The sequence below is a fragment of the Xiphophorus hellerii genome, chromosome 6 (assembly GCF_003331165.1).
Source record: "Xiphophorus hellerii strain 12219 chromosome 6, Xiphophorus_hellerii-4.1, whole genome shotgun sequence".
Taxonomy (NCBI): domain Eukaryota; kingdom Metazoa; phylum Chordata; class Actinopteri; order Cyprinodontiformes; family Poeciliidae; genus Xiphophorus; species Xiphophorus hellerii.
Genome location: NC_045677.1, coordinates 15784585 through 15806551, shown reverse-complemented (window position 1 = coordinate 15806551; position 21967 = coordinate 15784585). Strand labels below are relative to the sequence as shown.

Below are 21967 nucleotides of genomic sequence, written 5' to 3'. Positions count from 1 at the left end.
TTAACAGCCTCTAGCACATCCAAAGGATGTGGAGATTCAATGCAAACATATTGTTTTGGACATCTATGACTGGAATAGTATACATTATTACTGTTCCTTGTTTTATATTTGATAGGGTGGCTGCTGAGATATTCTTTAACATAATTCATTTGTGACTTTTTAGTATTTGTGAAAGAGACTGAAATAAAAATATAATCATGTCACTATGAGCAGCTATTCAGGTAATCCAAGCATTAAGGGAAATATTATTAGGTCCACATTAACAACTTTAAAATATGCATTTACATAAAGGAAACAAGTAAACAAAACAAGCACTAGGCTCTTTTTGTATATGTGCATAAAATACAAGGTAATCGCCTACCACAAAGTATGAAAACAAAAGCAAAGTGAAAAATAAAAACTGAAGAAGTCCTGGTTAAATATGGAGATGTTTTTTTATCCAGCTATGGGTTGAGAGATAAAGGCGGACATCCCTCTTTATGGGACATTTATAAGAACTAATTTAATTTATCCTAAATGCAACAATGTTACTCAGTTGTTGACCACTACTCAAACACAAAGTTGTGTTTGTTGTTCGTTTGAAAGTTTATGATCCACTTTGAAGGTCGTGACTTAAAACACCAACACAACCTCATAATCTGCAAAAAGCAAGGGGAGACCTGCATGAAGTTTTGTCCATGATAACCTCAAATAGTATCTGTGACGAGGGTTCCTATTGCACTCATTGGAGAAGTAACCTTTATTATGTGAAGAAAATTCTCACACAGCTCTTGCTCTGGTCATAAAACACCTGGTTAGCTTGTAAAATGGATCTCAAGTCCCCATAACCCAGCAACACCTCCAACAAAATACATGGGGACGCGGTTCTACGTCCTCCCAAGGTCAACAAAATGTTTGGATTGCATGTTCAGATCTCCATGACAACCTTTAGATGGCACCGAATAAATTCACCTTTACAAGTGGTGCAAGTTTACAACTTGCACTAAGTTGTAAACCCAGTGAACATGTTGCAGTTTCATTCAGTCATTCCTTCTTCCATTTCATACCCAGGAACTTAAACCATGGTGGATCAGGGCCTTTTTCTTTGTTGTTAAATATTGTTGATGAAAGATGGAAAGACATTAAATGTCCAGAGTTATCCAAATCTTTAATGGTAAAGATTTAATTATTTAATTATTTCCAAAAATGTCACAGTCTGAATTTAACTAATAATTTCTAAATATTTGGTGGAACTAAAAAAAAAAGGACGCAGGAAACTCTGGATTTGAACCCCATCAGTTTCTATGAAAAATTGCTTTCTTGCATTTTTGTTTTGTTGAACCAAGATAAAATCAAATGTAAAAAAATTTCTTGCCAATTGGGTGATTAATTAATGGTCATATGCTGCTAAACTGATCTACTGTATTAGCATTGTTGATCCATTAACGTTCTTTGCACAGATGATGTGTTGCGCTCCCCAGTGAACTTTGTCACCATTTGGCTGTTTGACCATTGTTTCCCCGGATTGCAGTATTGTCACAGGTCAGCGAAGGGCTCTCTGTCCGCTGCTGCAAGCTGTTTTGTGCCTGCTGACACAAGGGGATTCATCGGGTAATGAGTGTTGCAACAAACTCCACCGTCATCTCAAATTTTTATCTGGGGCCAGTCTGTGAAGGGCTCCCTGGGGAATTGATTTTATTTGACCTTTTTCAGACAAGCAGCAGTTGACAAGTCACCCCTTGTGTCTAGTGAGGGATTTCGTTCTTTTTTTCTTTGTAAATGTGGATACAATATTGAGATGAAGCTAAGTTTATTAATAGATATGTTGATCTGAACTTATGAATTATAAGGACATTAATGCTTTCCTGGCATTTTCCCCCTTTATACCCCTCTTTGGAACTTCAAAAGGGAGTTTTGTTTGACTCTAATTAGGTGAGAAGAATTCTGCAAGAAGCTCATTAAAAAAAATCAAAGAGGTGCCGTGGGAGGCAGCATGTGCAATATTGGCCTATAAGTGTCCTGCTATGTGAATGGATTGAAAATAAACAGAACATGCGGGGAAACCTGGTACAGTTGCGGATGTAGCAGCGAAGCCACAACAGGCTCCTTAATTACAAACTGAACTTTAACCCACATCCCTTTCACTCCGTCTCCTCCAGCCCACAGAAACGTCACAAAACAGAGATGGCCAGCAAATCATTTTAACAGCTTGGGCAAATTACTGCTTGTGTGTGTGTGTGTTTTTTCTTAACACAGCTAGACAAGTGCGCAAGATGAATCATTATTATCCCAACAGGTTGAGGGATTACTTTCAAAAGCACAGTGAATACCCACAGGAACAGGCAAATGTTTGGTATTCCTGTCGCCTGTGAGACAGCATCCGACCAATCCAAGGAAGCCGGCAGAAGAAAATCCCTTTGTGTCCACGAGGAAGACACCAAACAAAACCCAGAGGTGTCGAGCATGTGAAAAACAAATCCGAGGTTAAGGACGAGATCTGTCCCGCTGGTGGGAAAAGCAAATTGTGTGCGGAGCTTCTAGTCTGAGTAACCATGACACATGAGCGGCCTGTTTCCAGCCTGTGGAGAAGTGTGGGACCCCATCAACTCCTCACAGTTATGTCCATATGAGTGTCTCAGAGGGTTTCATTGTGTGTGAAGAAAGGGGCGGGATACAAACCTGGGAAGGCATTTTTCTTCTTGGCTTCTTGCTCTCTGTTGGCTGGCTGTGACCTTTTAAAAGCCACTGATCCAAAAAATGAAGACTCTGAAAGGCTGCTGTTTGGACTCTCTATCCCAAACGCACACCTGCTGCTGATGCTAGCGGGCTTTGCTGCCGCGGGAGCTTTTGTTGTAATGCAGATGTATTGTCCTGTTCGTGTCCTTGTCAAATTTCAGCGTGCTTTTCTCCACCTGCTTATCGCGGCTTTTTTTTTTTTTCCAAAGGCTTGCATTAACATAATGCCCTTCGGTGCAGCAGGAGGAACAGGGACAGAGCAGAAAGGGAAAGCTTCACGGTTTGTTTTGCTCCTTTCTCACATGGTTGCTGGAAACATTGCCATGTGGGTGAAAAAAGTTCCAGGAGCTGAAGTGGAGCATGTCTCGGTCCCATGATACTCACCTGACATCCCTCCCCTTCTCCTCTGCCTCAGCTTCCTTTCTTTCCCCGGAGTTAGTTTGGAGTCATTACCATCCACGCCCTTCTGGGACTTTATTCACATTCCCATTACATCTCTTGTGAACCCCTTTCTATAATTGGCCTTCTTTTGTTTTAGACTTAAATAGAATCTATGGCGACTGTCTGGGGCCTCTCAAGGACATTCATCATGAGCTTGCTATTTTGTTGAGCCGTACTGGTGGTCAGTCACATGCACACATGCTGGATATGAGTTGTATCCTCAGTCAAGTGTTATTTTAGTGAAGTAGGTGGGAAAAGTGTTTCTCAGCTGAAGGTGGGAACCTAAGATTATCTTCTAGTGGATTTAAAATGTACATAACTTGGATTTTAATGTTGGTATATTCAGCTAAACTGGAATCATATAATCTAAAAAAAAAAAAAGCTCAATTTTATGCTTGACAAAAAATAAATTAATTAATTATCTGTAAAGTGAAACCAATTCAGCATAGTTTTCTTATGGCCAACAGGAGGCTTCTTCTATTGTTTCAAGAACAAAACTTAGTTGCATAGAAGTGAAACTAGTGAAACATACATACATACATACATACATCCATCCATCCATCCATCCATCCATCCATCCATCCATCCATCCATCCATCCATCCATCCATCCATCCATCCATCCATCCATCCATCCATCCATCCATCCATCCATCCATCCATCCATCCATCCATCAAAATGGGCATATAAAAATAAAAATATGTTACATTTATAAAAACTACCAATTGTTTAACTATTTGCTAACTTGTAAATTATTTGAGGTCCTTCAGCACTTTATAATGATTCTGCCGTGAAATTGAATGACATAGTAAATCTTTACATTTTTTATTTTCCTACTGAAAAAGTCTACCTGGAGATAACTGTATTTGTTTTAAAGACATACAATTCAATATTCCAATTCCCATTAGGCAGCAACACCAACCAGTCTGCAAGTTTGTGAAATTTTTACCTTAAAAGAATGGCGACATGTGATGTAAGGAGGACTTTGTAACTTTTTGCTGCTATGAATGAATGAAACGTTTATGTGTAACAGTGGTGTACCATCAGTTTGAACTTGTGTTTAATGTTGAATGGTTAGCAGTTTGAACTATAGTGACCCCTCATATATTGATGACTACTGAATAACACCATTACTGTGGGTGTTAACACGCTGACATTGGTATTTTGGTTGGGTAATTAAAAAGACCCTGTTGCAGTTAAAGATACCAGAGGGCCCAGGCGTGCAGGATTCTGCTGATTCTTCCTCCCTCGTGTCATCAGACCCCGGCCTCAGGAATGCCACAGAATGGGAAGGGAAACAGGAAATACTTTTGTCTCCCCACAGCACTTCAGTCTCCTTTTATTAGTGTGGTGTGTTCTTTTTTATTTTGTTCTAAGAAATCCTATATTACAGCCGTAATGGATTGATTATATTGATAACAAATTCCCACGAGAACTAACAGAGCGATGTTGCAAAGAATCAAACTTAACAATTCACCATTGTTCACAGACAGGTCAAATGGCAACTGAAAAGAGAGACATCAGATCGACTCAGCTGTACAACTTTGCCATGTAGCGATTCATGTGGTCAGCCTTGTAACAAAAGAAAGAATACTGAATGGGTGCTGCTGGTATTTCCTCCCTTAAGCCTCTGAAATGTAGCCTATTGTACTTTGGTTAAAGATAATCTGCCTTGGAGTGTGTGTGGAACAGCAGAGAGCTTAGCACCATTACTTCCTGTCCAGCTGTTCTTGCTGTCACTGCTTATGAGCAGACGTCTGTATTTCCTCATTTGAGACACGCTGCCGAGGCATTCGCTCCACACACGCACACACTCTTAATTTGCAGCCTGCCTCTTTAAACCCCACAGAGTAACAATATATTTTTATGCCAGGGGTGTTATATTGTGGTGACTCCCATGTTTGGCTTGGCTGGAGCCTGCTTCTGGGTATCTCTCTTGGAGCCTGAGCGTAGGTGGGTGTAATGGATCTCTCTTTAACATGGGTGTAATAACACTCTATTTCCACCCATGTCTGGTAGCGGCAGGGGATTTACCTTTTAAAGGGTAATTTCACATAATTCTGAAAAAAAAAGAAAAAGTGAAATCTGTCTCACTTTGGTGCCATTCGTACAAGGAGGTTTTGCTTTTCCTGATTATGAAGACTTCTGGTTTGCACAAAAGAATGGAATGAAGCACCAAAAAAGGCAAAAATGCTAGAAAAGCAAAGACTTGCTCCTATGGGAGTAGATTTGCAGAACTCCAGAGCCGTCACAATTTTTTTAGAGGGGTGTTATTATGTATTTTCAAGGCGCATAGTGCAATCAAGTAACTATGTTACCTTCAATTGTTAGGAAAATGCTTAAAATATATTTCCTCACTGATGTGCATTTTATTGTACTTGTATTTAAGTTCGCAACTGGACCAAAGACGATGAGAGTATGGATTGCCTCATGCATTGGTCAAAGTCTTTCATTTTGCATCTGGATTAACCTTCGTATTCTGTTTGTTTCTCTTCCAGGAAGCGTTTGTGGAACTGTACGACAGACAAAAGGAGTCGGTCTTCAGCTGCTACTGGCCGTCCATCAAGACTGTCTTTGGCCTGGCTGCGCTCGGAGCGGCCAGCGTCACCATCGGAGCGTACCTTGCACAAAAGTGAACAGTATCTCTCTCTCAACATCTCCTGCCTCCTCCAGGCTCAACTTTATGTCTCAGCACCATCCTCCTACTCCTTTTTTTTTTCTCTTGCGCCTCCTGTTTTCAAAGATGCCCCTGACCCCCTCAGAGACAACCTTCAGACCGATTCTGGCCCTCTTCAAAGCCTCTCTGTGAACGCTTCCTTTCCTCATGCCCCCTTCTGTCAAAACAGACACGAATCAAAAAAACAGCAGAGGGAACCAGAGGCGCGGCCCGTAGACGCATCCGAAGAGCAAGAAAACCAAGCTGACTGCGGCTGAGGAGGGACAAGGAATGCACGTCTTTTTCTTAAATTTCTTGCCTGCTTCTGTACTAGTTTATTGCATGAACGTTTGAATGGTAGAATATAGACACAAGCAAGGTGTGGAAGTGCGGGACCTGTTTTAGGAGGGCTTGGTGATGAAGAAGCAGCAGACCCCAACCCCCCAACCTTGTTATAGGTTGAAGGACCCTGTCTGAGCTGTGGACTCCAGTTACCTCCCTACAGCCGTCCTTCAAAGAACTTCTGCAGAACAGCTGCTCAGAGTGTGTAATGGAAACAGCTCACTGCAGCCAGCACAGCGTGTGTCTACTGTTTTCACTTCTCACACAGCTCAGGTGAACACATTGCACCACTATGCTCTCTCTCTCTCTCTCTCTCTGGCTCTGTAATGGAGGAAAAGGAGGCCTGAGCTCAGCTCAGCTGAAAGCTCCTTGTTTTTTGTGCTGGGTTTTTATTTTTCTTGCATGCCAAACCAAATAAGGAGGTGTGTGTGTGCGTGTTTATGTGTGTGTTTTCAAGGAGCATAAAATAAAGCGTGAAGGTATGTTGCTAAGTGTCCTGAGGGAAACGTGCAGTCGGGTGCACAGAGAGAATCAGCTAGAGGTACAATAAATGTTGCTTTCTTCGGCCTCCAACGTCTAACAGGACAATTTTAAGAGCTCATTCCTCAAGCACTCTAATGTGAAGTAGACCACCCGCTCTGTTAGATTTATAGCTTTACTATTAGCATAAACAACTCAAGAGTTTTGTGAGTGCTTGTGGTTCTCCTCACAAAGTCCTTTTGAGGTCCAATTGTCTGGTCTCGCCCAGGTTTCAGGCGACACGTGTGTCCTCCAGTTGCTGCCGCCCCGCAGTAACTCAATAATGAATCCGTTCTGACACAGACAGCTGTTGACGTGGACTGACTGGGAAATGTTCTCGCGTGGCCACATGTGACTGGGTGGAAATCAAGTCAGCAGCATTTCGGTAGTGGACTCCTGGTCGTTGGAACCTGAGCTGTCCCTCCCTCCCTTTTTCTGTCCGGCCTCCGAAAGCACCCGGGGATTGATTTTTATTCCTTTCAGCCTGTTTTATTGATGTTTGTCTTGTGTTGCAGTCTGATGGAAAATTCCAAGTCCCCAAAATATTTTGGTTGGACACGTCTTCCCAGCCTTTTAATGGAATGGGAATTTAAATTTTCTGTCTTAGAAAATCTCCATTTTCTTTGTTGCATGGATGAAAGTCAACCGTAACACAATAGATGCCCATGATGTGTAACTGTATTTATAATACGACAGGCTATAGAGAAGAAATAACAATAAATAAAGCTACACTTTCTTTAATTTATTTCAAGGTACAAGATTACAGACTTTCAGAATAAAGCTAGTCACTTTTATTTTCCTTTTTCTATGGAATCACACTGTAAACTACATAGTTTCCTGGCTGCTAATATAACAATGTGTAGAAATTAATCTTTGTGTTGCATTGATGTCGGCTTCGAGGCTGCTATACTGTCAAGATTAAAATGATTCCTCACAGCTTAAACTGCCACAAATTCACAGTATACATGTGTAGAGAGCTGGAAACCAAAGTAAACTTGTACTGGTCTTTAATTTAAAACATATCTGACAGAGAATACAGTGCCGTGCAAAACCTTTTTCACATTTTGTCAGAATAAAGTCTGTTTGGTTTTTTTTGTGGGATTTTATGGGATAGACCAAGACAGAGTAGTGCAGAACAGGATATGTAACATTAAAAAAAAAAATCTAAACCAGCCCCTTTTGCTCTGATGCCAACAAATAAAATACAGTGTAATGTCAGAATCTGTTCTATGAACAAACATCACGGAAATCAAGAAACACACCAGACAGGTCAAAGGTTAAATTGTGGAGAACTTTTAAACAGGGTTAGCTTATAAGACAGCATTCAAAGCACATCATAAAGCACTCCTCAATCCACCATCTGAAAACAAAAGGAGTTTGATTTGAGTGCAAACCTACAAAGATATCCAAGATATGGAAGAGCATTAAGCAGAGGAAGAGGCTCACTCTCTGGAAGAGCTGCCATCAGAGCACATGTTAGCTGTCCATGCTAAAAATGTTGCCTTTTAGAGTAAAGTGGCAAGTCAAAGGTCACTGTTGTAAGTAATGAGAAATCATGTGTAAAGTTCTGCTGTGTACAGGAAACAGAAAACATGTGAAAGATGAGACCAAAACTAAACTTCTACAGCATGTGAGAGAAAATGCACATCATCTTTTCTTTGTCATGCTACAGGTGAAGCTAGTTGGAGTTGATGGTAAGATGGATGGAGCTAGTGTATGTCAATCCTGGAGGAAAGCAGATTAATACCGGGGCAAAAGTTCACTCTCCAGCAGAACAGTGACACTAAAAGTACAGTCAGAGCTGGGATGAAATAGTTTAGGTCATGCAAAACCCTATGACATCAAAACAATAGCATTAAACATCAGAGTGGAAATGTTGTCCCCCACGGTGAAACATGCTGGGGGCATTGCATCTGTTGAACTTGAGCTATATTAAAAAGCAGAAATGGCCAAATAATAAGATTTTACATGTCGAAAAGTGGTAGAGACAAGCTGAAAAATACCTATTACTGCTGGGGAATACAAATGCACAAGACACTTTGAAAACCATGCATCATTTTTCCTCCACTTCCCAATTATGCTCTATTTTGTGTTGCCCTGTCACACAAAATCCCAATAAAATCCATAGAAGTTTGTGGCTGCAATTTGTCAGAATGTGAAAAACATAAAAATAATTCAACACATAGGAATGCTTTTGCAAGGCAGTGTGGCTTCAGCTCACTGAGAGGTTTCTGTGTAGTGTAAATGTACTATAGCCGCTTCACTTTCATCAGCTTCATGCTCACACAATAACTAATGTGTAAAATGTCAAATGCCAGACCTAAACCTCCTCCTTTTTGCCACCACAGCTCACAGAGTGATGCGTGTGTTTGTATGAAACAGAGGGCGATTCCTACACAGGAATAGGAAGAACTTTAACAGCAATATACTGTAATTTTTATAACCTCTGTGCATATATGAATGTAGCACTCTTGTTGCTGTCCTGTTTCATTGCCTATAATCTATACAAAAACCTGTAGCACTTATTAAAAGAGAAAGTGAATTGTGTTCCTGTTGTTTACCGCTATATCCACAATAAGCTAGTGGGATCATATTGTTCCTAATAAATCAGATTTCTCCAGCAGATGCAGTCTTGAGCTCCGTGTTGTGTTTGTCTTTATTGATTCTCCGCTGCCTCTCGGAGCGAAGTCAACAAGGCAGAGAGAGAATAAGAGATGCTCAAAGGTGAGGAGCGGCGCATCAGCTACACTCTTTTGATTATCTGTTACATCTATCAGAGCCCTGCGTGAGCCTGATCGTGTCAAGGCAACTGACTCCTTGTGAAGGACTGCAGCAGCAGAAGAAGAAGCAGCAGCAGCAGCAGCAGCAGCAGACATCAAAGCTGTCCCCAAACGCTGCTGCACTTGTCAGCCTTCCCTTCCTCGGCTGCTAAACACCAGAGTGCAGAGATACCCCCCCCCTCTCTCCTGCCTCCCCTTCATAAATGCCCCCGGGCCAGGTTTTTGTACGCCCTCTTGCCTCTGCTCTGATCACACTTGTCTTCAAAGGCTGCGGACCCTCTCGCTGCTCGCTGGAATCTGTGCAGATCATGATGCAGTAAAACCTAATGTTGAAAGAGTCAAGTGGGCACAAGAAAATGAGGGCCAAGCAGAGATTGGAAAAAACTGTGATGGATGTGTGTGTGTGTGTGTGCGTGTGTGTGCGCAGAAATATCCCCGAGGAGACCAACGGCAGAGGAAAGTTCATTTGGAGTGAAGACGCCCCTCTCCCGCCTTCCATCCCTCCTCCACCTCCTCTCCAGCTCTCACCATGCATATAAAATGCATGACTTGCTCTGAAGAAGAATTTTAAATCAGGTCCTGGACTTTCAAAAGCGAGTCCGGTGTGGGTGTGGATGGTGAATGTCTGGGTATAGAAAGTGAAAAAGATGGGCAGTGAAGACGAGGAAGATGTGGAGGTTGCAGAGGAGCTGCCCCCCTCCCCTCCACACTCCTCCCATCCCTGCCTCTTCTGCTTTAGGGCTACAAGGTGTGAAGGAGGCTTTCCCAGAGCTCAATATCACAGGGGAGATTGGGAGATCAAAGCAGATTGTCAGGAGGAAGCCTGGTCCAGTTTTACCCCTCATTTGGTAGTCCATCAGATCCTCGCTCCCTCCTCATTTAGAGGCCAAATTAACAGCTTTAAAAACTTCCTGTGCAAATTTCTTTACATAGGTTTAAGACACGCCAACACACAACTTGAAAATCATTAAAATAATACTGAAATGTAAACTGAAAGCGAAAGATGTTTTCCTATACCAAGACAGGATCAGCTACAGAGGCAAGTTTAGCTGCTGAAGGTGTGTACTACAGTGTCACCTTGTGGCTGCTGCTACACACACACGTGCACGCACACACACACACACACAAGCTTGCATTTTTTTCCTATTATGACTTTGTATTGACTTCCATAAAATTTAGTAACTGCATTTATGTCCAACCATAATCAGTGTATTCCTAACCTTAGCCAAAACTTGTTAGATGTTAGATGAAATGCTGTCACTAGCATGCTGACTATAACTAGCATGTTGTCTAACATTGACTAAATTTAGTCAGTTTATCATTTTAGCAAAAACGTTATCCCTCACGCTATCACTCTAATGTGGTCCAAGTAAATAAATTAATGTAATATGCAAATAGCAATGTATCAGCTAATAGTAAATGAAACTCTGCTAAAATGCTAACATAAGCAAGAGGGCTATCACTAGGACGTTGACAATGTGTTAAATCTAGCATGGAAGCTTTAGCTTGTAAGCTAAAATGCTATTGTTACCTAAACTGATAATTGTCAGGTTGGCCAACATGAATTCACTGTAGAAACATTTGCTTTTAAGTCACAAATTGCTTAAAATGTAGTGAGATAAAAGTTCTGCAAGTATGAAACTAAATTGCTAGCTAAAATGGGATGTTAAAATAGGATCTTAACTAGCAACTTAGTCATTTCAATATGTTGAGGTTTAGTCTTCATATTAAAAAAAAGTCTCATATCCTAATTTAAGATCATGGTTACAGTCTTCCTTTGTACCAGAGGTCCCTGCCTTTTCCTTCTGAAACACCAATTTATATGTTTAAAGGTGCAATAATATTACAATTTTACTTGTAAATCTAAAGTATTGCCTCACAAGAACCATCAATTATGTTAGACCACAAACAGAAAATAGAATTAATATGAAGCCTTTTTTTCTGCAGCATTTAGAATGAGTTTCAACTTCATACAACCTAAATTTATCTGTTCAGCTTCTTTTCTCCCACAGGTTACAAACCCTTTTATTCTTTTAAAATGCATGATGGGCTAAATTATTTGGTTTAAATTCTGATACTAGTCTATGAAAGTTGTTTGTTTTAGACTCACAAACTATCAGTTCTTTTTTGAAGCCTATTCGATGCGAACACTTGCATTGTTCGCATTAGGATAGAGTAAATTATGACAAAAACTTCATAAATGTTTTGCTTATTTTTATTCAGCATATACAGTCAGCTTGGCACTGTTAAAAGCATAGTCTAAACATGCACCAATCTTTAAGGTTGCCAGACAGGATCCATACAAGGAATTTTCTGTCTTCATGTGAAAATTTATTTTTTCTTGTCATCTGGGTTGGTAAAAACCCAAACTTTGAGTTCCTGCTCAATTTATCTTGAACAGAACATATTGATATTCCTTACCAGGGTAAAACTGTGCATCCAGAGCTTATGTTATCATGCAATCTTTTCAGAGCATAAATTACAGATAACAGTCTGTGTTTAAAACAAGGATGGAAGAATAAAAACAATGGAAAAATCTAAAAGTTCAACAGAATTCATCTCTCACTGGAGAATTACTCTTAGGCACATTAAACACATGTCCATCAAAACAGCAGGAACATGGAGGAAGAGTTAGGTTTTGTGAAGAACTTCAGAAACTGTAATACAAAAATGTAGATAAACAAGTTAAGGATTTAAATGTGTCAGCGTTGTTTTGACAAATACATTTTAAATTGGAAACAATCAAATGCAGTTAAGTAAGTTGGAAGAAGTCAGAATTAGGGTTGGTATTAGGATGGAAAGGAGAGTTGGGAGAAGGATTTGAACCCCCAGTGGGTTCTGGGTCCCGTGTTAAACCAAACCGCCAACCCTGAGGTTTGGACTTCTCCAAACAAATATGAAAAAGCTTAAATAAACAGAAGTAGTTCAAATATATGTCTAATTATTAGTGTGTCTTCAGGGGTGGGCAACTCCAGGCCTCGAGGGCCGGTCACCTGCAACTTTTAGATGCATCTCTACTTCAACACACCTGAGTCAAATAATGAGGTCATTAGCAGGACTCTGGAGAACTTGACTGCACTTAGGAGGTGATTCAGCTATTGGATTCAAACGTGTTGAATCAGGGAGACGTCTAAGAGCTGCAGGACACCGGCCCTCGAGGACCAGGATTGCCCACCCCTGGAGCTAGTAGTTAGCATTACATGTCTAAACCAGTTTCTCAATTCCCATTCACAGGGATCACTGCCTTGCTTATTTTAGATGTATCCATATTCCAGAACACCTGATTGACAGCCACTCTTAACCACTATGTCACGTGACACCTGAAAACCTTATATTTCATGCAACCATCAGAATTCTATAACATATTTGTAGAAAAAAAATGGTAAAATTTAACTTGTTGAATTGAAATAAATATTGCCTGTTTAACAGCCCCAGTCCGGCAGCATAATAGCCGCCAATCCTTGGTATAATCTGGAGGGCTGCATGCCACAAGGAGAGCTGAGAGCTCAGCGGCTTACGTTTTGGTAAAGACTTCTCTGCTGTCTGTAGCTGGCGAAGCGCGGGATCTGAGAGAGAGATGAGGATCCTGATCTCACATCATAATCGGCAGGAGAGAGATGACGGGGGGGGGGAAGTCTGTGTAGGGTGTCTGCCAGCTCCAGCTCCCTGGCATCAACACCTAAACCGTGTTCAAGCTGTGAAAAGAGAAAACTCTGATAACACACAGCATGACGTGTGTCTCCATTAGTTTTTGGAGGCTGGTAAAATGTTTCTCAACATAAAAGGCTCAAGTTATTGATTTGGCTACTTATTGGCGCAGATGACTGTACGTAAAAATATGTACAAAATAATTTAAAGTCAGGTTTGGTTAAAATGTATGCATAAAAATAAAGGGCATTCAAAACTACAGAGTACTATTCAAATTATTTTCAATTTCCTTTCAAAGAAAAAGATTGTACTTTTTAGGGATGAAAGTTTGTACACATTTGATGTTAATTTTATTTTTCTTTATTATAGTACCTCTATAATACTTAGTCTGAATGCAGGAGATAGACACCAGTCCACCACCGCAACACTATAAGGTTAAGCATAGATAAAATACATAGACTGATGTTGTTCAAAAGACCTTGCAATGCTACCAAGGATTTCAAATTTCTAAATGGAGAAATCAGTGATGTAGGAAAATGACTCAGCTTTAGAGTACATTCAGTGTCTGTTTATTTTTCTGCAGCCAGAAAAATAGAAAAAGTAAAACAAAGAACATTCATTCTGCTGAAGTGTAGTTTGTCATGCTTTGCACATTTACAGTACATGTTGATTCAATACAAAGTTTCTCTGAATTAGACATATTGCCACAATATATTTACAAAAATAACATTAAAACTGAACTATCTTTCGACTTAACACATTCATAAAAATAAAGCTTTCTGTGACATGGTTTCTGAGAACAATCTCATTTACAGAAGATGGAGATGAGTCCTGTTAAAATCCAGATGAAACACACAAGCAGCTCCACATGTTTGTGTGAAGCCTCCAAACAACTGGGGATACACTGTAAAAATGTCTTTAAACCCCTAAAAATACATTTTTAATCTTATATTTCCAAAAAAAAAAAAAAAAGCACTCTGAAGTCATGCCGACCTCGAGAAACCAAACCAATGCTCCAAAAATGTTATGCTTCCTCTTCTTGTCTGATCTTCCAGAAATCCTTTCATTCGAGCAAGTTTTTTAATAACCCAACTAAACGAAAGACAGCCTCTGGTGCGTGGGGTTGAAAATGTCAGCTGTGTTTTTCTTTATTGCAGCAACATGCTGAAACTACAGCTTTCATTTGAAACCGTAAACTCAAAAGGACCACAGTGAAGTGGGGTGCGAGGGACGCAAAAAGGCACGAATAATTGGGCATTGAGCGATGTTATGTTGGCCCTGGCCATTATTCTCCTAATGACAGCAGTCGTCCAATCTCTGTGGGTAGAAATATAGCTTTACAACTGAAACGAGTTGCTTTACAGATACTGAAGTATGAAATGTGACTTTAAATCTGATGAGAGCTACATGACTGTAACTAGTTAAAGCCCAGATCCATCAGAAAACACCCTCCACTTCCCCATATGGTATTCATCTGTATGTGTTTGCATATACTTTTATAATATATCTTTAATGCATCTGATCAGTGTTTAAACAAACTGGAAGAAAAAAAGAAAACTCATTCCTCAGTGCAAAAAAAACAAAAAAAAAACCAAAATCCACTTCACTCAGCTGCATCAGGCCTTTCAGAGCCGCTCTACAGTCCCGCTGATGGTGACGGTCTCCAGGACTTCCACACCGGCTTCACACGATCAACCTTTAACTGTACGTTCACTCACTTCCATTACAAAAGCTGATGCACCACAAACTCATTCAGTAAGATTCTCCTCCTTACAGGCATCTGCAAAGATAACAGCAGAGTAAAGTCATTAATCACTGCGTCAGGAATCTTTTTGTAAACAGTTCAAACTTGTTTTCACAAATTAAGAGTTCTGTAGGAATCGTGCAACAGGATGTCAAAACTATTATGCATTTAAATGTTAGACACACCAGTCAGGCAAAACATTAAAACCACTAGAGTAACACTGTCACAACGGTGGCTGACAGATGTGGCATGGATTAGATTTTACATGTGGTGGTCTGACTTCTCTCAGAACATCATCTGGATGCTGAAGACATTTTGAAATTTAGAAACTGGAATAAGCTTTTTGTTCCTTGTGTTTTGGGGGAAATTACTTGTTTGGTCCCTTTTTTTTTTGTTTGGGCAACATGTTTCTGCACAAATAAACAGGGTAGAGTTCTGCAAAACTAGGCCTTTGTGGAGAGAAAACATGATTGAGTTAAGCGACCCTGAATTTTATCAGCTGGGACTTTATTACCCAGAACACCTTAACCCTCCAACCCCCTGGGTTCATGTAAATTGGGCCTCGACTATAAGTGTTACTCCTTTGCAGCCAATGCCTAGCTAGAGTGTTGCAGTTTGTGTGTCGCTACATGATAATAAAACCCTGCAATTTTCAGCAATAAAACAATGAACTTCTATAACGTGGGTGAAGTCACTCCAAGCTCTGACTGGTTTATGCATTTCATGAACTTTCTGATGGATTTGTAAGGAATTTAAGAGGAATTGAAGCTCAGATCAGGATAAAAACCTGGACTTCTGATTATTTCACATCTGTTACTCTGTGAAACTGCATCACATTATATTTATATTCATTCTGCACATTCCTAAAGGATTATACTTTTCTTTATGTGTTTTGGAAGATAAATTTGCTAAAATATTCTAACAAGGCAGCAATATTATATTCCTTGGGCTCTGCTCCCTCTGGCTGCTGAGACAACCAAAAGCAGACATCTCATTTAAAATATGTTGAAAAATGCAACCAATCAGAAATGTTACAACCCTCCTTCAAAAAAACTCCACCCTAAAGCTTCAGGGCAATAAACATTACCACCCTGGGGCTGTTTTCAGCCAACCTAGTCAGTCTTTAACTGCGGCAGATGCAGTGTAAAGACATATTTGGGAAGTGGGCTTTAAAATGGATTCTGAAAACTACCATGGTTTGTAAAAAATATATGAGAGAAAGGGAAACATGGCTAGAGGTTTCCCAAATTTTGCTGGTTCTGGTATATGGAAATTAAAATCCAGACAACAATGAAAGACTCAATATGTTTCCACTAAACCCAAGATAAGAAAACAATGTTTATAGAGGAGTCAAATTTAAAAAACACAACCATAATAGATGAAAGATATAAATACATTTAAAAGGTAAGCAATAACACTGTACATTAGGTCTGATTACACCAAACCTTTCACTCTTAGTGGAGGCCCAAACACTGCAGTAGGTTGTAAGAACAGTCGATGGATACCGTGTCAAATTTATGAATTAATGAGTGCCTGTGTGAAGGTTTTCTTCGAAGTGCATCCCACCAATTCGGATCTGTTGGGGGTTTAAGGCCCAGACCCAGAGCTGCCCTGTAGAGCTGGTTAAAACTCAGCTAGCTTGTTATTTTCTACCCAAGCACATCAATACCAAACATGCTTCGCATCAAAGAGCCGTCTGCAATAAGCAAAACGCAGCCATGGACAGTACAAGCCAAAACCTCCAGGAGCTGAATTTTAAACACGAGGAATAGTTATTTACCAGGTGAAAAACTAGCAGAGCTCTTTCCTACTGTATGTTTTAGTAAAGTGCAGAGAGTTGATTTCTGTGTAAACAAGCACTGGTGCAGAAAGTATAATCCAGAAGTGGACAAACATCATGCCTTCTGCGGGCTATGATCAGCCACGAGGCAAACAGGTGCTATTCCTACCTGGGGCAGGGTTAGAGGATTGGTGGGTAGGGGAAGCTCAGTGTCCGGGTCATTGAGAGAGAAGGGGGGGGATTAGAGCTACCAATGCTGAGCATCTATACCTGCTGGGCTGAGCACCAGTGCCTGGAGGATGTCTGAAAGGGAAACGATGCCCTCGATACTGGAGCGCTCATCAACCACCACCAGCCGATGAACCTGGAAAAAACACGAGAGATGCAGCTGGAATCAGTCCTCGGGGTGTTCCTGAGTGGCTAAATGCACAAACAGGTCTTTGTGTCTCACTTCTGCTTTGACTATTCTGTCCACAATGGTCTCCATTGTTTCCATTTTGTGGCACTTAACAACTCCTTCGAAGTACTGCGAGCGATGTTTCAGAGCCTGCGTCACTGTGATGTCCAGGTTATTGTACGTCTTCTCTGCGGCCAAGTTCTGCACGCAGACACAATTACGACGCAAGAACAGAAGCGGGTCAGCATGGAGAACTATCTATTTCTTCAAAAACAAAATGTGTAAACTTACAATCACATCAAACTTGGAATAAATATCCACAACTTTGCCTGCAAGACAAAAAAAACAAAACCAAAATTAAGGTAAAACCTTGAATTATTAATAACAGAAAGGGACTTTTTGTGATGGTTCATTGTGATTTTACCTGAGTCATCCACCACAGGCAAAGCAGACACCCGTCTCTCCACGAAGATGTTGAGGGCTTTAATAATAGGCGTGTCTGGGTGGATGAAAGCGATTTCATGGTACGTCCCGATGCCGAGCTCACCTAGAGTCTGCTTCATGAACGCTGGCTTTGGCATTTCACACACCTGGGAATTTTAAACACACACTTCAAAAATTTAGTTTCTTGAAAAGTCACTTTACTGCAACGTGAAAGGTATTGATACATGTTTTATATTATATATCTAAAGAGAGAGAGGGAAATAGAGAGGTCTCTCTTTAATGAATAACTAAGAAGAATTTACTCAATATTCTGATATGCCAGGATGAATCTAAAGACTTTTGATCAATTCCCACATTGACCACAAGGGGGAACCAAGCATATAAAAATGAGGAAAAACTTGAATGTTTACATTTCACCTAATTAGGCCTTACAGATTATAATCTTGTAAATTCATCTAAACATAATACGATGACTTAGAAAATTTCTGAACTCACAAACAGTTGGAGGAACTTTAGGATCCTCTTGTGTGTGAGAATATAAAGTGCATTCCCTGTAACAGGGTCGATGACAGGCAGGCGGTGAATTTTATTTTTGATGAGGGTGTACACTGCATCAAACAGACTGCAAAAGCGGAAAACAAAGAAACGTGTCATGAGAGCAACAATCAAGAGGTTCAGAATAAAAACAGTGTGTGAAGTTTAACAGGATTTTAGAAAACCTTGCATCTGGTGATATGTTCACAAGAGGTTTAAACGTTGCTTGAAGATAAACCTCTGAGGAAAGAATGAGGCAAATACTGGATTATTAAACCCCACAAAGATCAGAAGTAAGCACTACTGTAAGCATGCGTCAACACTTAGAGATACTTGCCTCTCCATGTTTCAAGCTTGTGTTCCTCCAACTCATAAATTTGCACCTAAAAAAACAAACCAATCTCAGTCTTAGAAAAAAGTAACCAAAAAGTAATATTTAAATATATGTTGATTAAACTCACCATTGGCGACTTATAGTATCTGTGCAGAATGATGATGAAATCTGTGATTGTCAGCATTCCTGCAGTGAAAACAGATCAAGTCAATAAACACCTCAGAGGAACGCCTGCAGGCATCATGCAGCTGGAAAGTGGGCGTGGTTTGTTCAGCACAGCACTGGTTCCCCTTTTTGCTTTATTCTCACATTGACTTGACATTCATTATTCATCACAGGCAGCAGAGCTCAAACTCAATTCACAACTGGCTCCTCTTTTGATTCCGGAGAACAGACAAAGATGCTTCTTTGACATTTCTACCCTCGATATAAATGAGTCATCTCTGCGCTTTAATAGGCTTGGGATAGCTTTAATGTTCTCTACTCAATAAGGAGACATGCTCTGCCAGACATGACTGCTAACACACAGCACAGCCTCGTTGTTTATTTATGGAAAACCAGAACAGCAATGACATTTTCCGTGTCAGTAAAAGGACATAATTAAGAGATCACAATGAGGCGTAAATAAAATATAGGCCTAAAGGCATAAAACCATCTATCCTTTACATTTAACTACTGCACTCTACTGTCTGCATCCAACAAATTAAAAGAGCTAAACACACTGTATCCGTTGACGAGGCATGAACAAAAAGTAGAACTTTTTTTCTAATTTAATTTAATACCCTAAATCATTTAAACACGGTTTAATGCGAGTCTGTTGACACTAGGGCTGAAGAGATTCCTCGAGTGATTCGAGTACCTCGATTATTAAAATTCCTTGAGGAAACGTTTTCTGCCTCGAAACTTCGTTAAATTCTATTTTATTATTTAGCGCACCGTGTTCCGGCCTGGGTTATTACTTGCGTTGCGCAGCGCTCTCACTTCCGCCTGAGTTGTTGAAGAAAGCTAAGTGTTAGCAGCATAACGTCCAGTTTTCAAGTTCGGCCTGGGAGGATTTTATTGATTGATGATAATGTCACGGTCGTTTTTTGGGGGACCAATAAGCATCCTTAAAATGACTGGCGCGATGCCTGGCGTACGGTAGTCTTTTCTCCTCCCGGAGCTGCTGCCTGGTGGCCGATTCAGAGCGAACAGCGGGGAAGAGCGCTGCAGGTGTATTTATACAGGTGAGCGGATAGACTGTACACTAAGCCGGACGAACCGGAAAATTTATTTCATATCATCCCGGTCTCAACAAATGAGTGGCGAAGCACATCGTGGCGGCATGTAGCTGGTAGGTGTTTCTTTGTGTGACGAACAAAGGTGTCAAATCCCGTCGCTAACATAAACACAAAAGCTATAAATGTCTGGGCAAGGTGAGAGTTCATCTATTAAATTGAATGAAGATTAATACATAAACGAAAAGCTGAAGTATAGACATTTTTTATAAGCGTATTTGTGATCCTGCCTCTTTATTATTGAATTGAAGATAATTTCAGGTTTTGTATAACTTTTCTTCAGGTTAACTTGGAAAGTGAGCTATTATTGTTACAGGTTAATTTTCTAAACTACAGAAAAGTTATTGTTAGGGAAGCTCAACTGTGAAAAATTGGACTGATGTTGATATGCGATAGTAACACTGCTGTTATGTTAGGTTTACCAATGTTTTACTTTATCTTTTTTTTATCCGATTACTCCATTAATCGTAAGAATAATCGATAGATTACTCGATTACTAAAATGCTGGTTTACAACAGCCCTAGTTGACACATTTCATTGTACTTACCCACAAAGCTTTGCTTCTCTGTGTCCCATAGAGGAGCAGCTCGCACACCGTTAGCCACCAAGGCAAAGAATGCCTTCTTAACCTGCCAAGAAATGATAAAGATTAATTATCTAATATAAACACACTGCCAACCACACATATGTCACATGCTGGTCACTTCATCTCTTTGTCATTTTATTAGTTTCAGGTATGAAAAGAACCTGTTTTCAGGTTGAGCTCAAATGATGTAAAGCAATTTTGTTTAATCTCCTTCCAGCTAGAAGATTTGGTCATGTGACTAAATATCATTTAAAAACAGGAGGTTGTTCAGAATTATTTTAGTTTGTGAGGGATTATAATTCTTCTTCTCCAAACCAGCCTGGACCTATTTGAAAAAAGAATCTGCTCACTAAAAACGACAGACAATGGATCTTCCACCCTTAACATCAGCAACTTCAATCAAGTGTTCAGAGTACTGGCATTGGGTCTGTTGTTTCTTTCTGGAGGAATCCTGGTTCAGTTTTCTTTTCAGAATTGCTTGGTGGAAGATTTTTGAACAATCAAGTCCAGACTTTGATTATGTCACTACAAACCCTTATGTTGAGCCACTAGAAATGGACTTGCTGGTCTGCAAAGGATCATTGTTCTGCTTCACAACCCAAGGATGGCTGAGTTTAAGGTCACCAACTTGTGTAAGGACATTCAAGATTTTCTGCCAATTTCAGGAAAACAAACTAACCAAAGACTTACTGTATCTACTCATTCTGTTATTAAAGTAAAAAGAGCAACTGTTCAATGTAATAAAAGTTTAATGTAAAAATGTGAGTGCATCATGACAAAATTAATCATAAAAACAAACAAATTAAATGGCAAATTAAATAGTCAAAACTTGGGGCTGAAACATAGTTTTTGGTCTTGAGGACACAAGAATTGCGCTTTTTATGTCTTTGGGTTGATCTTCCAACACCTTCAGATAGGCAATCTCAACTCTCAGCGGTTAAAGATTGACAAGTCAACGAGGTCCTACTCTCCTTGGATTACTGTTTAACAGCTTCATGGCAATACAGCGAAACATTTAACAGAAAATGCTCTAAGGTCAACTCACTGCATTTTGTTGTACATTAACTAAACCCGGAAGTCTGTTTTTATTCCCAAAACAAAACTTCAAAGCAATGGAAACCGAACTGGTATTTATGGGGTTTAGAGTATGCGTTTCAAGTCGAGAGAAAAATATACTAACTTGAAGCGCTGTGTCAAACACGACCAGCTTGGAGCTTGTGGGGACGATGTCGTAGCACTTGTGGGATTTCATAAAGCGCATGTAAATATCACTCTCGGGTTCAGCAGCTGAAAGAAAAATACTTTGTAAGGAAGGTAAAATCTCCTGAGGAATGCGTAATGACAGCTTGGAAACAACGCATGCACACACACACACACACAAAACAGCAATTACCAGCAAACGGACCACTTACAGCCACTTCCCTGCTCCGGCTTACTGATAATTACCTACTGCTTTAAATGTCAACAACAAACAAACAGTGGAAAATCTTGGGAAGAAAAAGTCCTTGTGGGGGGTCTCAATGTCTTAGCAGTGAGAGCGAGCAACATTAAAATTGTTTTTCAATATTTGATGATCTCACATAAAGCTACTAAAGCGAATAAATGACAGAAGTTAACATTTTTTAATGAAGGTTTTTTCATTTTACAAGATTGTAAGACATTTTGTCAAAGTTAAGACTTTTCTATTTCATGAAATTTTTTTTAAATGTAAGCAGTCCTATAATATACTCCCTTATTTGTATTATTTCAGTTCAGTAATACATTCTTCCT

General features: G+C 40.0%; 2 protein-coding genes across 7 annotated transcripts in view; one reads left to right on the top strand and one right to left on the bottom strand.

Annotated features, from left to right (window-relative positions):
• bcl2b (BCL2 apoptosis regulator b) overlaps positions 1-9309 on the top strand; it is a 35578-nt gene extending 26269 nt beyond the window's left edge. Inside the window, exon 2 of the mRNA XM_032564937.1 lies at positions 5655-9309. Within this exon, the coding sequence (XP_032420828.1) occupies positions 5655-5792 (138 nt within the window). The 3' untranslated portion in view covers positions 5793-9309. The remainder of the gene's footprint in view (positions 1-5654) is intronic.
• Positions 9310-13647: 4338 nt separating this feature from the next.
• The window catches only part of LOC116721299 (5'-AMP-activated protein kinase subunit gamma-2-like), a 30769-nt gene continuing 22449 nt past the window's right edge, over positions 13648-21967 (bottom strand). For 5 of the 6 annotated variants that reach the window (XM_032564928.1, XM_032564929.1, XM_032564930.1 and 2 more), the window contains 11 exons: positions 21378-21484; positions 20159-20240; positions 18462-18520; positions 18338-18383; positions 18186-18240; positions 17962-18088; positions 17447-17612; positions 17314-17351; positions 17077-17223; positions 16896-16989; positions 13648-14881 (listed from right to left, as the gene is read on the bottom strand). In XM_032564928.1, the coding sequence (XP_032420819.1) occupies positions 14850-14881; positions 16896-16989; positions 17077-17223; positions 17314-17351; positions 17447-17612; positions 17962-18088; positions 18186-18240; positions 18338-18383; positions 18462-18520; positions 20159-20240; positions 21378-21484 (953 nt within the window). In that variant the 3' untranslated portion in view covers positions 13648-14849. Of the gene's footprint in view, positions 14882-16794; positions 16990-17076; positions 17224-17313; positions 17352-17446; positions 17613-17961; positions 18089-18185; positions 18241-18337; positions 18384-18461; positions 18521-20158; positions 20241-21377; positions 21485-21967 lie in introns of all 6 variants that reach the window. The other variant, XR_004339573.1, reaches the window with a different exon arrangement.